This window comes from Labrus bergylta, chromosome 10 (assembly GCF_963930695.1).
Source record: "Labrus bergylta chromosome 10, fLabBer1.1, whole genome shotgun sequence".
In the NCBI taxonomy this organism is placed as follows: Eukaryota; Metazoa; Chordata; class Actinopteri; order Labriformes; family Labridae; genus Labrus; species Labrus bergylta.
In genome coordinates this window covers 29664046-29682166 of record NC_089204.1, presented here as the reverse complement: position 1 = coordinate 29682166, position 18121 = coordinate 29664046, and the positions used below count along the sequence as shown (strand labels likewise).

Below are 18121 nucleotides of genomic sequence, written 5' to 3'. Positions count from 1 at the left end.
ACAAGTTTCTTTGTGTTAATGAATATCCAATTATAAGCCAGTTCTAAATTAATTTATAGATTAATTAACACTGATGAAGTCTTATTACTGTTCATAAAAATCGTATTAATGTTTATGACGGTATATAAAGTGTCTAATAACAGCCTATAAGTGTCTTATAAGACATACTAAATGTGCTAATTATGCCTAAATTAAAACTTATATAGTCTTATTTGTGTTAATAAGAATCTAATAATGTCTTATAAGTGACTTATTACCTGTTATTAATGCTTATTACAAGCACCTTATTATAAAGTGTTACCGTATCCTCTGGTATCATAACATCCGAAAGCTAAGAATACACGTCACTAAAGCAAGACAGAAACTGTCTGAAATGTGAAATATAAAGCTAGTCGACCAATCACTGCACAGTAAAGGTTTGCAATGTCCTTTATTAGTTGGAAAATTAGCTTCATCATCAGCTGAGGAGAAACGACCATCCTCTTCAACCGAACACTACTGCAAAGAATATTTCTGCACACCTGCTTTTATATTTAGTTTGTCATTAAAATCAGGATTTATGAGACAGTTATGCTTTTGTGTCGCCTCCTATGGCTCCAGACAAAAGAGGATAAAAGCTCTTCAAAGAGCGGCACCAATCTAAAGTGTGCGTTCACACTGTCACCTTTCATACGCAGACAAAGACGTACAAGGCCTCTTTGTTTTTCCGCCCTAGGTGTGAATATCATTAGATCTCGCCTGAGTGCAATAAATGCGAGTCGGAGCAGTAGCCTTCGCCCATGAGACAATAAAACAGGAATGTAAATGAGCCGACAGCATGACTAATAGCTTGCAGTTTGAACCAGTCGCCCGTCTCAGCAAAACGCCGTTCTCTTTAAGTGAGCCATTATACAGTTATCAATGAGCGAGCCTCGCCTTTGATCTCTCTTTTAACAGTTGAGGGTTTTAAATCCTAAAAAAAGAAACACCTCAAGAGAAGCCATTGCTGTCTGCAGTTATGCCCGAAATGAGGTTTTTAAAACCGACACAAAAGAAGCCGTCAGTCCCCGTGTCCCTCCTGTCCCTAATCCTCGCACTCCTGAGTGTGCGCCCGCCGCACCATCATCACAGCTCAGATCAAAGTGTGAGAGAGAACGGGGCCCACAGGTCCACGCCGAGGGAGCGCTGACCTCCTCCGAGCTCACCGCGTCCTTGGACAAAAGTCCTTTTAAGGGCTGGACATATATTCATTGAAAAAGCGATTTCTGTGCACGGCGCCTAAATTTTACTTTGGATCAGCGATCTTGCTTTGTGGACATTTCCCCGAGGCAGCCATCGTATCTAAAGTGTCAGTCGTATAAAGAGAATGTAGCCGTCTAATTTGAGAGCCCATATGCTCATGCGGCGAGAATAAACCGAGGTCGAAAAACCTGCATTAGTGTGTGTACAGTAAATATAGTTTTTATTCATGCCCATGGTGCAGCAAGCTTAAATCTTTATTACTTAAAGCGCACCGGACCAGAGTGCGCTATAAATTGAAAAATAGTGTTTTCTCACGTTAATACGACACAGGCCTTGACCTCTCATCGCGCTACTGTTAATTAGTGTTGGTTTCTCGTAGCTCTGGGCGAGCTCAGATTTATGGCTTTTATGTTGTGGGGAGCATTAAAGTGAGAGTGTTGCTGCTGCTGGGGGCCGCTCTGCCCACAGACAACACAGAGGAACGGGCTTTCATACTCTCTGAATCAAAAGCTTATACGAGGGGCATGCAGACTCCTGAACCAGATATCTGTATGCAGACAGTCGCTGAAATCTGAGTTCATTTCACCAAATCGGCTCCAAACAACCAAATTCATTCTGACATGAACTGTGAGATCAGGTCCTGGTGTTTAATGTCTGAGGTTTTATTGATGCTGCTGTCTGAATCTTTCATGCTGCATTTTTTCAATTTAAGGCTCCATTTATACTTTTATACATTTGGTATTGTAGATTTATTTTACCGGGATTGTTCTCATTTAGATAGAAAATGTCTGTGACAATGAAATCCCGGCCAGCAGCAACTTAAAAAAAGTATTGCAAAGAAAAACAAACAGACTTTAAGGTCTCATATTCTGCAAAATCCACTTCTCCATGTTCCTCTAACTCTAACATGTGTCTCTATTCTGTCTACAAACCCCCCAATGATGAGAAAAGTCCATCCTCTCCGTCTTCTGCCTGCTCCACTTTTCAGAAAATGTGTGCTCAAACAGGCCATTTGGAGATTTTCCCTTCATGGCATCACAAAGGGCAGTAGCCCCTCCCCCAGGTGGGTGACACTCCCACAGCTAGGTGTTTGTTCTGCCCTCTGAGTCTGCCTTCTCACTGTAAACAATAGGACATGGAGCGAGAAAGCACCGAGACACCCAAGCACTTCCAGAGAGGGGGCGTGGTCAGACACAGCTCATTTACATATTTAAAGGTACAGACACAGCAACAGCCTGTTCTGAGCAGGGCTGAAATAGAGGGGTTTATAGACATGATCAAATACAGGATCAGAGTGGATTTAGAACAAGAAACTTCACACACATGTTTTGAGGAGCTCTGAGACTTATTTACACTGAAGAAGAGGAGGAGGAGGATATGTCACCTTTAACAATATCTTATATTTTATTCCTGCACTCAGTTCAGAGACAGATCAGTCATGTGTAGGTAACTGCATCACTAACACAGTTTGTAAATGGAAACAGCAAACATACAACAATATAATGTGTCCATATATCCAGGCTCCTATGTTTCTATAGTTAGCTGCACTGTTTGTTTCTCATCCATATCGATCAGAGTCCACCTTGGCTCATAAACACACTGCAGACAAATGTTGCATCACAGGAGTTCAGCTGTGCAAATGGAGTGAACTATCCGAGTTATGGAACTTAGTGCAATGAGGACAATCGCAGAGCACCCCGAGCGTCCATTAACAAAGACTTCATTAAGGCCTTTAAACTCCCCGCTGATACAAGAAAAACATCCCAGGTCTGAAGTCTCGGAGTAATTACTCCTCAGGCAGAAGTCTGATGAAGAAATCAGAGGAAACTCACTCACCCACTGGTCGGTTCACTGTGTATTTTTTGCCTCACAGTTTACAGGAAAAAGACAAACATTCACTCTTCTAATTGGAAAATGTGTTCCTATGATTCAATAATAATGATGTAATTACCATGCTTCCGAAGGGTCAGTGCTGCGCCAGTACACGGAGCTGAATTGGATTTGCAGTTAATGAGGTTGAGTCTCTTAACGAATGTTAGTTTGTATTTTGTGCTTTGGGAAATGTGGTTATGGCCTGTTTTATCTGCCATTATGATAATGTGCAGTTTCCCCCTTTTTTTTACATTCATTTAAGCCTTTTTTTTATTTGTACATAATTAGACACTAAAAGAAAAGTCCAACAGAAAAAGGTTAAGTCTCTTAATTAGCTTTCATTTTTAATAAACCACTTTGTATTATTAGTGAAGAATGTTTTTGAATAAAATATTAACAGTGGTGGGTGGTGCATTGTTCTCCACACTTTATCACAGACACACCTAACAAGTTTGTTAGCTTGATGCTAAAACACACTGGAAAATGCTATTACCTGGCTAACAGAATTAGCATTAAAATTATCTTAAAAGTTTCTCTAACTCTAATATGTGTCTCTAGTCCGTCTACAAACCCCCCAATGATGAGAAAAGTTCATCCTCTCTGTCTTCTGCCTGCTCCACTTTTCAGAAAATGTGTGCTCAAACAGGCCGTTTGGAGATTTTCCCTTCATGACATCACAAAGGGCAGTAGCCCCTCCCCCAGGTGGGTGACACTCCCACAGCTAGGTGTTTGTTCTGCCCTCTGAGTCTGCCTTCTCACCGTAAACAATAGGACATGGAGCGAGAAAGACCGAGTACATCCAAGCCCTTCCAGAGAGGGGGGCGTGGTCAGACACAGCTCATTTACATATTTAAAGGTACAGACACAGAAACAGCCTGTTCTGAGCAGGGCTGAAATAGAGGGGTTTATAGACATGATCAAATACAGGATCAGAGTGGATTTAGAACAAGAAACTTCACACACATGTTTTGAGGAGCTCTGAGACTTATTTAATTTGAAGAAGAGGAGGAGGATATGTCACCTTTAACATAAAACAGTTTTCTTAACGATTGCCGCTTTTGCAGTTTGGTTTTCTTGCGATGCTGCGATGCTTATACTGCGATAAAGATGAAATTGTGATTAATCGAGCACCCTGACTGAGTGTATACCTGCCTTTATTTTCCTCTCCTTCATTAGTATGCAGTATACAGCATGACTCCTGTCTCACATTGGTACCGCCACAAAGACACGGGCCATGCAGAGAGTCGCTTGTTCCTCATATGTATGCTGTTCTGTCACCCAAAAATTTCAGAGCCGTGTTTTGACTTTGAAGCCGCTTTGATATGATGCTTTTGAAATGTTGAAGGGCGCCTTGAAAGGAAAAAAAATGTTTAATTAGTGGCCCTGCAATGGAAGGGAACCATAGGCTGGCTTTCACATTTGCATGACCAGAAAGGTTTTTTTTTTCTTTCTCTGATTGAATGTGCGACTGAAGTTGATTTATGAATGGAAATGTAAGTCCTGTCTCATGCAAAATGCTGCCTAATTATTATTTTTACCGTTCATTTGGATCCACCACTTGGGAATCACGCGCTCCAGCAGTACAAAATCATGAGCTATATTTCAGGATTACTGATCATTTGAACCTCGCAGCTCCACACGCGGCTAATCTCTGCTGAGACAGTTTGACATGGAGTTTGGATTTTTGGAGAATCAACCCGTGCCCTGATTTTACCTTCCACACGGGGATGTACGGCTCGTCTCGTCTCTTTTCATCTCCGGTTTATCTTCTGCATTTCAGAGGCTTTCTCGCTCTCAGATACCTGAAACAGCAGTTTGATAGATTCAAACTGAATCCTCCTATTCGCTGCTTTGATCATCTTCATTATGCCCTCATGTAATTTAGGCCTCAAAATGCAAATAACGTCTAATGCTACACACCACGCACGCCATGCTCTATATTTCCTAAGCACTCGTAGGAATCATTGCGGGCTTGGGAGGCCCTCAGGCGCCCATGTGTGATGTCTTCTGTGTTCAGGTTCAAACATTTTGCTCTGATTCACCACAGATACATTTTCCCTTCATTTACCGCCTTCTCTGCTTTCCATCTCAGGATTCAATCAAGATGCCTCCTACACTTTATAATGTCATGGCTCTTGTGATAAATACAATAAAAGTTTCATAAGATCATTGTAATCATTTCAGCGCAGAGGACCTTAATCAAAGTAAAGATCAGGGCTTTAAAGGAAGCGCGCGTGTGTTAGATATAATGAATCAGGTAATGTAAGCTGATCGTCAGAGATCGCAGCAGCTTCAGGCTGATGGGGGAATAAAGTCCGGTCTTAAAACGAAGAAAAATAAAACATGTGATCTGTTCTTATTAATGTATGATGTGGTCGACCCGAGAACATCCAGAGTATTGCATTCGTTCTACACCAGAATGAAGCAACTGTAACAGGTTTTTTTAGGGGGCGCTGGATGAGCTGGCAGTTGTGTCATGCTGCCTGTGTGCTGAGGCTGAGTTCCCCTTCGGCCCTGTTTTGCCAAAAAGTCGCACTGTTGACCGTACTGAAGGCAGCCTATACTGCCAATTAGTTCATGCATTCTGCTAATGCACGAGAGACAATAACCCTCCTTACCAGCAGGGGGCAGCAGTCTGATATTTGTCACACAAAATGGAAAAGTGGCCAGACATACTAGTATATACAATGTTTGTACACCTGTTTATCATCTTTTAGCTCGACTCGAGAAGATATTGAAACAGCTCTTCTTGTGGGTGCCCCTTTTCAGTTGTCGTTGGTGTTCCTTTGGCGCTGTCCTTGCTCTTCTCGTTCCCTGATTCGCTGGCTAAGAGCCAATCAGAGTAATGTCTCTCCTCGATGTTGATTTGGCCAAAAAGCCTCAGAGCAGTACTGACGCTGCTGTTAACACCACACCAACCAGAACGACTGACTCTCTCTGACAGCCCGGACCCCCGACCCCCGACCCCCAACCCCCGACCCTGTGTGTACCTGGCTTGAAACAACCTACTCGTTTATACTCTTCAAATCTTGTTTGATTGATTTCAATGTTTACACTGACATCAAATCACCGCAGCGTGAGAGTGAGAGGCTCCTTGCTCAAATAATATCAGAATAAATGAGCTGAACTAGACATGGAGGTCTTAACATCTTATAGTCCTGCTTCTCTCAGTCGGGGTAAGTAAAGCCCTCAGCCAGATATTCGAGTGAAATTAAGAAGATTCCTCAAACAACAAAGCCACAGATCTATTAACCCATCTGTCAGAGTGAGCCTCGCTCCACTCCTTGATGCCTCAGCTCAGCCTGGAGAGAAGTTTGGATTTCTTCCTCAGCGAGCCTCCTAATCTGATCAATATGTTTAAAAAACAGAAAATATCTGACATGAAAAAACGCCCGCAGCTGTACTGAGTAGTTTTAACCGAACGTGTAGCAAGAATAAATTTAGATATTAAGTTTCCTCGACATGTTCCTCGCCTACTCATCTGTCAATCACTGGAGGTCAAACAGAGGTCGGTCAGTTTGGCTCACCGATGTGGATTCCTGTCTCTTGTCTCTCTCTCTCTTTCTCGGTGGTCAGCGATATAATTTCATGTGTTCCTGAGCCGGAGAGCTCATGAATAAATATGAGCAGACGTCTTCCTCAGTATCGTTTTTATGCCCCCTCTTTAACACCGAGAGAATCAGTGTCACATGTGGACCTCTGTGGGAAATCACACCCGACATGAATAATAGAGGAGAACCACTTCCTGCCACAAACTGGACAGAATCTGTTCAATTTATGATCGTCTTTGGAATGAAAGTTTTTCAAAGTGATGCGAGCAGTTTTGTGTTGTTTGCAGTTGTGATGGCGGCACTGCATTAAAAATAGACCTCTCTCTCTGTAACCTGGGCGCCGTCGCTGTGGGCTTCAGGGTGAACTGTGCCTGATCAACCACACAGCCGGTCATGGGCCGATGAATCAAGCATCCATCAGCTCAGTATCTGCCTGTCTGTGCTCCACTGCTCTGCCCTATCCACAGGCTGCAGCATTTACACCCTTTTTCAGACCATTCATCTCACCTCTGTCAAAGGTTCGGCCGACGGACACAATGCAGGCGCTCCCTCCCCCCGCTGAAACGCTGCGTTCAGAGAAAGTGAATATGTGATCGGCGCTGTGTGACTGAGTGTGATGGAGACAATCCCAGAGTACCCCGAGCTTCTTTATGGATAGAGAGAGTTCATTACTTTACGTCCAGCTCCTCGTTCTATCTTCGGTTGGATCCCAGAAGTCCGCCCATGTGGACTCACAAACGTTGTGTTTCCGATGAGTCGGCAAAGGAAGAGGAGGTGCTTATGAGCTCTTTTGTAAGCCCGTAGAGCTTTTAATGCAGACTTCCCCCTCGCCTGGAGTCCTACATGTTTGACCATGCAACTTGTAGTCTGTAACTTTATTCTGCAACGTGTCGGGTAAAGATTTATACAGCATGGTTAGGTGGTATTTTTAAACACACAGAATATAAAATTCAGCCACCAGGGGGCTCTCGATCAAAACGAGAACAAAAGATGATGTGGAGGGAATCATGGGAGTGATTCTCTCTGCTGCAACATGATAGGACACGGCCCAATATGAGGCAATCAGTTTGAATTTATCAATTTTTATTTGTATAGAGTCAACTCATAACGTGATAAGTGTTATCTCGAGACACTTTACAAAAAGCAGCTAAAAGACCTTATTTATTGCAACATGAAACCATTTTTTGTCCCCTTGTGGAAGTTTGTCTTGGCCTTTAAGAGCTGCGCACTTTCAGCTGCCTCTACATCAGAATGAATAAAAACATTTTCAATACATCACAAAGTTCGTTTACAGTCACAGAGAAACCGGTTCATCTTTATTCATTTATTAAGAAACATTTTTAAACGTTAATGTTTCCATTAGAATAAACCCACAGACATCCCACTATTCATTCTTAACAGCAGGTAAAGATGGCCGCCAGATTCTAACATCAGATGTTTTAACTTTGAGCTGAGAACATTTTCCCCTCGTTCACTGTTTGTTTTTTTATTCCTGCTCCATACTCAGCATGTAGACTCACAATCACGACAACAGAATCATTGTGCTGAGCACTGTTTACACTTCCTGTAGTCTGGATTGTCATTTCTTCCTCACTGCCGCTGCTTAGAGGAAGTGATTTACCTGCAGTGGCACATTTTCAGACTTCATTGCTGTCAGGACTCCTGAGGAGGACAGGAAGGTTCTGCTTCGGTTTCACAGATTCTTCATCATGAGATAGTGAAGCTGCAGCGTCTTTAATCAGCGTCTTTCCACACGATCTAGTGACTCACTCCCTGCACGTAAACACAGCCTGCGATGCCGAGTCCTTTAATGGACACTCAGATATTCTCGGGGATGATAGTTACCCTTGATCACAGCAGATTAAAAAAAAGCCGCTGGTGGGACTCGGGCCGTTAGGTTCCAGGTTTTCTCGCCCCTCTGCATTTCTCCATCCTCCATTTAGCATAACGACACTCAAACAATCAGAGCTAACATTAGAATATGGAGCGTGCTATTATGCAGAATAAAAGGGTGTTAAAGTGTCAAATTTGAATATCCTGATCTGTAAGCGTGACGCGCCCCCCTCTGCAGCGGCAGGTAGCTGATTCAGGCCGAGAAACCAGGCATGACCTACACGCTTAAAGAATTACAGCAGTCAACAAAGAGGATTCATGTTCTGATGTGAGCCCACACTGTGGCACCACTGCTGAATAATAAGATACTTGTGGTCACATTTGCACAAGGTCTCCCCCCTCGCCGCTGTGATTTATAAGCATAGCTTCCATCTGCAAACAGGCTAGGAGGCTTCACGCTACGGGGGCAGCACCCGGGGGTCCGGCGCTATTTACTCAGTCGGCCGAGACGAGGTGCTCCCCCCGCGGCAGGAACCTGCAATCGCCGTGTCCATGCATGGGTTCCTTACCTTTACCTACCTGCTCACTCTGCAGAGCCCGCAGGATGAACGGGGGGGGCGTTGACAGCTACAGCGGGGGCCGCCGCATTGAGCCACAGGTTGAGCCATCTTTACTGTGTCACATCCCGCTGTTTAACAAATGAGTGAAAGCTGCAGGCCGTCGAGCTCTCAGCGGAATAACAAGTCGTTTAGTTTTTATGAGCAAACTCCAGTCACACTTTGAAGTTAATGAATCATTGTTTTAATAAGTCGGGTGGCGTCAGTTTATCAAATTAAAATCTTATTTCCTTCTGTAAATATTACATCAAAAGCATGTAAATTAAATGTAACACTTTATCTTTAAGGCATTAATGTAAAACAAGTTTAGTTCTCCAGTAATAATCACTGCAGCCTCGCCGTGCTCTTCTTTATTTTCTGCGGGCTGAAGAAGTGCAGCGAGAGGCGAGGTGCTCCACTTTAAAGTGATGTGATAGATTAAGGAGGAGCCCGAGCAACACAATAATTTCCCAGGTGACCAATTTCTGAACACTCCCTTAGCAGCAACGAGCCAACGCGTCGGACGCGGCCTCCTGCCAGGCTGCGGCGAACATGCTGACTCACCAATAACAAGCAGCCAGAGATAGAAATAATGATAATGAGGTCATCACTACTTATACACTGTTGACTGTCCTAGTTAACACCGGACCTTACACGCTGTAAGCACATGTACAGGAATGCACGCTAACAAGTATTGAAGTGACGTCGATGGGAAACGAGAGAAGATAGAGGTGGTGCTTTGCTAGATTTGTTGAGTCGCCCGCTGCAGCTGCTTCTGAATTGGACTGTAGCTGTTCAACACAGCTACAACTTCCAAACTCCATTGGCTCTGCAGAATCCCTCTGCACCTTTAAGAAAAAGCTAAAGACCCAGCTCTTTATGAATACCTACTAACTTAATGATGATGGTCTCCATATTATTGATGATGATGATGGTAATGACGATGGTTTTTGTTTGATAACGACGACTTATAAGATGGTTTCTATACTGATTAGAGCTCTCAAGAACTGCCCTCAATGTTGTGCTTTGCCTCTGGTCACTTCCTGTCAGCACCTGTGTGTCCAATCAGACTCAAAGCTGATCGTTTGCTCTTACTGACTTAAATTCATTTGTAGTTTGATTTTTATCCCCCGGAGTGACACGCCCCCTGCACACAAGGTGATGATTTTTCTGGTCTTGGTCTTGGCCTCGGTCTCGGATCACTCTGGTCGCGGGTATGTGTTGGTCTCGGTTAGTGTGGTCTTGACTACACCACTGATAGAACCAGATGAGAAGGCTTGTTAGCCGGAGTTACAGCCAATCGGGTGAAGGCGTTACAGTTTGAGAGCATCATGTGACCGACATCAAGATCTAACATTCTGGTGCTGACGAGTGAGGGTGACCACGTCTCTATTCTAATTCAGATACTTCTGCTGTGAATAAATAATAATATAACTTTGCGTTGCTTCACACTGCTTTAGATTTCAGGACAAAGTTTTCATCTGAACAGAAACTGAAGCTGATATCCATCGCTGCTGCCGGCGCTCACCGACAGCATTATGAGATACATTTATCATCTGTAATTTATTGCCTGCTGTGTGGCTGATTTATTGATGAAAAAAAAAGATGTCTGCCAACACTTTCTCCCAGCATTACACTTTTTATAGGAGATATACTTCTCTTCACTCTGAGCAATAACTGTCCTTTAAAAAGCAGAAAGTGACGTCTGCACGAGCTGCAGAGGTGTCCGATCTTTACGACGTCCCCTTAAGTGATTACACAACGCTTCTTTTTCACACCACACAGATCGATACCCGTTTTTATGTATCATCCGGAGAACCAATAAAATAAAGATTTTAATTGATTATGCGGATGGTGTGTGGAGGTTTAGTCGCAGGAGTTCAAGTTGAAGAGAGCGACTTGGTGGCCTTTCAGTCGAGACAGAATAACAAAAGCATCTGGCGCCGGTTCAGTTTGGCAGCCGAGGCCTCGTTGGAAGCACTGACAGGAAATAATGCTCATCTCCTCTGAAGATTAAATTCATTTTACTTTCTTCTTATTATCACACAGCTTCAATTAGATTCCTTTCCTCACCCGTAAATCTCCATTCCTGCTTGTATCGACTGTTGCCAAATGAGAGCTGACATTATTGGGAGAGTCGCTGAAAAGTATCGAGATTCTCTCTGGGGCTAAATAACACGAGCGCCGCTCAGCGAGTCTGCAGATTAGAAGAACACCTAAATGAGGCTTTTGAATTTCATTTCTGCTTCACTGAAGTCACATTTTTAAAGAGAAATCTCTTCAAATATATCTGTACATTTGCACTGAGTTGTGATTTCTTTTGAGATACCGTCGGCCTCCCTCAGTATTTTTCTTTTTTCTTGTGCCGTGGCAGAAACCTCTCCGCAGGACTAAAAATGGCCATGCTTCTCCACGCTTCATCATCCGCGGTTTGTGTCAGACCCAGACAGTCATCTGGAAAGGTCAATGCTTCTGTAAAAGATTTAAATCATCCCACAGAAGGAAGATTCACCTTGACAGGCGGAACCTGAATACTGGTAAATAAGAATACAAACAGAGGCTCAGTCGCTCCTCGCAGCAAGGACAGACGGGCCGCTGCGTTTTCAAAGTGGGTGTCAGGGGTGAGGAGGCTTTCAGAGGGCCCCAAACGTCTACATATTTCATCAGCCTTTTAAATCAATGATTTGCTTTTCTCATGTGGGGATTGAGTTTATTTGATTCTCTCTGAGAAAAAAAAGACGAGACCCCTGCAAACATGTTTCATCACCATCACACCGGGTCGACGTGTGTTTTTGTTTGTTTCCTCTTTCAGATCTGCTAATTGTGTTTTTTAAAGCTCTCAGATGAAGTGGTTTTGGCACAGCTGCCAGCAGTAGCAGCATGTTTCTAAATACAACTCGACAGGGTCAGTGTGGTAAAAAACAAACTGTTGGGCGTTGCTTTGGCACGGTGGAGAATCTGACATATTTTTGGGGGTTTTTTTTGGTGATGAATCTCTGGAGCGTTTTGTTGCTCTAAATTCATCCACTTGTGGAAACATCCTTTTTTCTTTTAATTTGTCATCTTATTGTTATTCATGTTTTGGACCACGCCTTGTGATGAATGCACGCCGCAGCAAAGCTCGTATTCAGCTGCTTTCTGAGGACAAATGGGACCTGTGGATAAAATCCTTTTTCCCTTTTTACTGTTTATTAATACACTTAAAAAGATGAATGTGGAACGGGGGGAAGCTTACAGCGAGGCCGATGTATCATCATCTATCCGCTCACAGAAAGTGAAGAATAATGAAACTATTTTCAGCTTTAAAGCCACGTGTGAATAATTCGTCTGCTGCTGCAAATTGCTGCAAAGCAAAAACTATTACGAGGTGGTTACATTTTATAATCTTTCTGGAAAAGACAACCATAAATATACATATTTCTGCTCTTATCTCCAACGTCTCCTCTGATTCTCTTGCCTGTCTCGTTTGCTTCTGTGTGGCTGCAGGGATCTTATTGATCCCCGCCTATCGATCCAGGTATTTTCTGATTTTTTCCTCATCATTTGAAAACCCTCCTGCTGCCATGTCCTCTTTGTTGTTGACCCCCAGCAGAGTCACCGCGGCAACTTTCAGCATACTGAAATCTCTCTATGCAAACATCCAAACGAGATTAAAGACACGTCGAAGCTTCATTTGAATCAGTCCTTTGAGTTCCTTAAAAAATCAGCAGATGAGGAGGGCTGTGCAGGCGATGTGTGCTGCAGGCGACAGACGGGATCAATCGACCTCGTTTGGATATTCATGTGCTGTAGATTATTAGGCAGAAAGCTCGCCGTGTTTTTTTTATGAATTCACACGACTCCGATGAAATGTTCCCTCGAGCTGAATTCACAAACTACAACTTTTATGGACATTAAGTTTCAGGGATGGAGTGATTAAAAAGGCCTTCATGAAAATTAGTGCAGCAGTTACATGATCTGATTTTTTCATTTTTTAACACTCGAGTGTGATCGTGGTAATCCATCGGATGTGTGCGATATGATTGGACACGATAAGATTTGACACACACTCACAAAATCAATCGATCATTATTTGTATAGCTCCAATTCATAGCAAGTGTTATCTTAGACGCTTTACAAAAAGAGCATATGTGATAATATGCAGGAAGGATTTCTCCTTTGTATTCCTCTCGTTCCTGTTGTCCACACTCGAGGTCGGAGCAGGCTGTGCATGAAAGAGGACGGCGGTCGTGGTGGTTTGGCGTCGGTTGGTGGTGGTGGTTGTGTGGGTTTTGTAGGATTATATTTTATATAATACAGCCCTGCTCAGTGAGCTGGAGTAACAGGGAGACCAAACAGTTTTTTAAAGTAATTTACACAATAATTTATTGAACTCACTGCAAAACAAAAAAGGATCTGCAGTCTGTAAATATGCTGTGATTGCTATAGAGAATGTGTGAATGTGTGTCAGGGAGAGAGAGAGAGAGAGAGAGAGAGAGAGACAGAGAGAGAGAGAGAGAGAGAGAGAGAGAGAGAGAGAGATAGAAAGAGAGAGAGAGAGAGAGACAGAGACAGAGAGAGAGAGAGAGAGAGAGAGAGAGAGACAGAGAGAGAGAGAGAGAGAGAGAGAGAGAGAGATAGAAAGAGAGAGAGAGAGAGAGACAGAGAGAGAGACAGAGAGAGAGAGAGAGAGAGAGAGACAGAGAGAGATCGAGAGAGAGACAGAGAGAGACAGAGAGAGAGAGAGAGACAGAGAGAGAGAGACAGAGAGAGAGAGAGAGACAGAGAGAGAGACAGAGAGAGAGAGAGAGAGACAGAGAGAGATCGAGAGAGAGACAGAGAGAGACAGAGAGAGAGAGAGAGACAGAGAGAGAGAGACAGAGAGAGAGAGACAGAGAGAGAGAGAGAGACAGAGAGAGAGACAGAGTCTGAGGCCTAGTCCAGACGTTGGCCGGTAATTTTAAAAAACGTTGTTTTGGCCTTTCGTACACAAACTGTTTGAGGTCACACAAAAAGCACCTATGTGTTGACCCAGACCTGAGAAGCCAGTTTAAATACCGAGGCCCAGTCCGCCCAGGTGCATGAAATCAAAATTAACAGGCTCCGCCCCTTTCTTCCTGAGGGCAATCTTGGTGGGATGGAGAGAGAGAGACAAGGCAGACGGAGGAGCACTGATTGGTTCAGGGGTTGTCACACCTGTAATAGCGTTGGGTTTTGGGAATAAAAGCTGCAAAGGTTAACAGAAACATCAATTAATGAAAACAGTTTGATGCAGATGACCATACACCAACCGTGCACACACACACACACACACACACACACACACACACACACACACACACACACACACACCACAGAGGCTTAATGACCAGATTCAATTCTGACTGTAGGTAAATTCAGCAGACCTGCACCTGCTGACTTGAGGGATCTGATTGGTCGGTAGTCAGTGAGCAGGTCAGAGGAGCCAAACCGTTGAATTCTTTGTAAACTAGACTAGACTAAACTGTGCGCTAATGAAGATTTTTCAGACTGATGTAGAGCCGTGAATAGACACGATGAGTGTTAAAGAGAAGTGAAGGACTGGTAGAAAGAAAACTAATTAGATTTGAAACGTCTTCACTGAAATGGACCAAGCCTGATTTTGTTGCTTAATGAGGTTTATAAAAAGCGACTGCTGTTTTGTTCCGTTTAATCCGGCTGCTCTATTTACTGCAGCGATGTGAACTTGTTTTAATGTTGACTCCTTTTTTTCTCTCTCTCTCCACACAGGCCTTCCCGTGTATATCCACCGGCATCTACGGTAAGCCTTATCTCTTTCTGTCGTTTCAGTGACCTTGTTGTTTTTTATAAATGTGGAGGTATATTGTTAAACTCTCAAAGTTAAAGAGTTGGGACATGGTATCATGTTTACATCTCTGGGTTGCATCACTTTTTCTTTAAATACTTTAATTCCACGGCTCGTTAGGAGAACGGGTTGTAATTAAAAAAAGTACTCTTTATCTTTGACGAGGAGCACAATGAGATCACCTTACCTCGTTTTGCACAAAGACATAACCCTGGTATCAGGTGAAGGAAACGTCGACCCTGCCCGGTGTTTATTCTCCCTCTTGGGACCGGGGCCGAATATACAGCGAGACATTTCTGCTAAAGAGCTCATGTGCTCGTTAGACCTGAACAAGGTCACACTGAAAAACATGCCAAACCTGTTGATGCACACGGACTGTAGAGGTGAAGGGCTGTCATACAAAAAAATTAAAGCAAATTTAGAAAATGACGCATTTTTTCTGGCTGTGCGCTCGGGAACGTTTGCATGAAGCGTTTGTGCACTAAGATGAAAAGCGCTGCACATCCTGTCCTCCATGACAACAGTCTGTTGATAACGGCTGCTGTATGACCGACACTGCTCCGTTACTGATCTGTAGGCGCAAAAAAATACTGATTATATTATATATTGGAAAAGAGTGCCGGTGACGTCAACAGCGCCTAAGAAAAGTTAAAAAGATTTTCAACTTGAGCATTCGGAGCAGCCGCACAAAAAAGGCGGAGCACTCAGAAGAAGAAAAAAAAACGCTTTTCTCCAGGCGTCCGCTTTCTGCTGCAAACGCTCTCTGTTCATTGAAAACAAGAAGCTGGCACTCAGAAAAAAACGCTCGGTGGAGTATCTTACTGTTCAATCACATTCAACCACCTCCTCGATACCATCGCCCCACAGACACAAAACATTTTCATGACAATAAAGAGTTTCAAACCAGCTTCATCTTGACGATACGACTATCAAACTTTTTTTTTTAATGTCTTGCAAGAAACACGAGTCTATGAACTCGATCGGGATCGAGTGCAGCTCTCTTTTTATTTGCAATATTACCTGCTGATGAGAACACCCGTTCAGGAGCTCACAGACACTCCTGGTACGCACTAATAGTTGCGAGCCAGCTTGGAGAGTTGCAGGTGTGTCTCTCGACAAAAGCAGTGAGCTGCTGTCTGCAGAGAGACGAGTCGCCCTCATGTTTAGCTTGAATCTCCTCCGCTGTTCTTGACATTACCGTCTTTATAAGAGTGCATGCAATGTCAACAGCGCCCTCTGCTGGATCACTTTGCAAACTACTTCCGACCGCCTGATGCGCTGATAAACTATATTTTGAATTTGAACGGCTCATTACAGTTCAAATGTGAACTTCTCTTCCTGAAAAGGTGTGATGTCATAGATTTTAAAAGAATGCACTGACCGGAGTTTTGACTTGAGCTTCATAAATTTCTCGCTGCTTGAAGGAAATCATTATTTTGTCACCATCCTGACAAACTGTAAACAATATCTGTGACACACTGAATTCACACAAAGCCTCTGATAAGAATACTTGGTGCCAAATGTGTCAGAGTGAATTAACATGCTTATTTTCATTTGCTGTCACTAACAACAAGTCAGCAGAATCATCGTTTTACACAAGCAGTCAAAACGCTGGAACATTTATGAATGATTTAAAATTACCAAGACGGCCATTTCCCGTGCCGCAGAGGGGTTTGCATTGTTTAAATAAGTCATATATATGTGTGCAAATATAACTGTTACACATGATCAGGGATCTGTAATTGTTTGGACCGTCATCTCGTGAGAGTCGTTAGCCGCTCCTGATTGCTCCTATCATCACATAACTGTTAAGGAAATTAAGACACTTTAACAAGCGCCCAGGTGTTCCCTCAGGTGAGAACGCGGCTCCTATGTTACTGTATGGAAACCAGAGGAGGATAACGCCTCTGATGTAAAACTATTTAAGAGAGTGGTCAGCTGCTTGCGGCCTCTCAATTAATCATCTGTGTTTTTATCTGTCATCAAGTCAAACCGCCGGCTTCATCGACAAAGATACAAAATGATCTTTAAAGAATTCAGAGCATTCTTTCTTTAGATGTGTGTATGTGTCTGTGGTGTTTCCTTTGCTGAAGAAAGTGCACTCTCTGGTCTGCTGATGCAAACCTCCTGACCCCCAACCCTCTTCCCCTCTGAAGGACAGACCATTGAAAAGTCAGTGATGGGACCAGTACTCTTTTGCAATTCTCAATTCATGTCCTGTAGAGGAAATTCCTGCAGCACATTAGCCTTTAAAGTAATTATATACATATGTAAGTAACTCATCAGTGTCCCCCATCCTGAAAAGAATAGACAGCTGCAATCCTCAACTAATAAACTACTATAATACTAAATACATTTTATTTATAAGCGCCTTTCACAACACACAAGGACACTGTACAACAATCAACATTTAAAAAACAACGATGGATAAAATCAGCATACAATAAAATAAATGAAATGTAGGACAGAGTAATTACAGTTAAAATGTTAGAGTGAGGAGGCGATCTTGAACAGATGGGTTTTGAGTCTGGATTTGAAGATGGGGAGAGAGTCAATATTGTTAGTCCAAAACTTGTTTGTGACTTAATAACAGCTTCAGATATTCAGTTTTGTAGCCGTTGTGACACGCTCTGTACATGCATGTGAGGTGTCCTCCCTTTAGGGGCGGCAGTAGCTCGGTCTGTAGGGACTTGGGGAAGTTGGTCTGGTAGCTGGAGAGGTGTCAAGTCACTTCAAGAGTACTGCCGAGAAAGTGCCCTTGAGCAAGACACTGAACTCCCTCTAGCTCTGGTGTGCTCCCTGTGTAGCAGCCTCACTCTGACATCTCTCCTCTAAAACATGTCCACAGGATCCTGTTTGTGCATGTGTGTGTTTGTCTCTCCATCACAGAGTGGAAAACTAGAATTCCCAGAATTAAAACAACTTTCTGCAAATCTCTGCTGTCCAAAATGTAAACTAAGATGATAAAAGTCTGATGGCTGGAGACTGTTACACGCATCAAAAATAACTTTACACAAATAAGCTTTTTATTTGTGTAATGGGTCTTGTTTGCGTTTTTAGATACTAAAGTGCATCAACATTAAACTTGTGCTCTTTTATTACCCTGTAGGAACTCCTCACAGTAAGTTTCATTAACTCAAACAATGAGGAGAAAAAATATTGCAAATAATTTATTTTCCAAACACAAAAGTAAGTTTAATAAAAAAAAAAAAAACAGGCAGGTA

The 18121-nt window shown here is 43.0% G+C and overlaps 1 protein-coding gene across 5 annotated transcripts in view; it reads left to right on the top strand.

The window, feature by feature from the left end:
• macrod2 (mono-ADP ribosylhydrolase 2) overlaps positions 1-18121 on the top strand; it is a 586396-nt gene that overhangs the window by 425924 nt on the left and 142351 nt on the right. For all 5 annotated transcript variants that reach the window (XM_065959722.1, XM_065959721.1, XM_065959723.1 and 2 more), the window contains exon 7: positions 14822-14852. In XM_065959722.1, coding sequence (XP_065815794.1) covers positions 14822-14852 — 31 coding nt within the window. The remainder of the gene's footprint in view (positions 1-14821; positions 14853-18121) is intronic.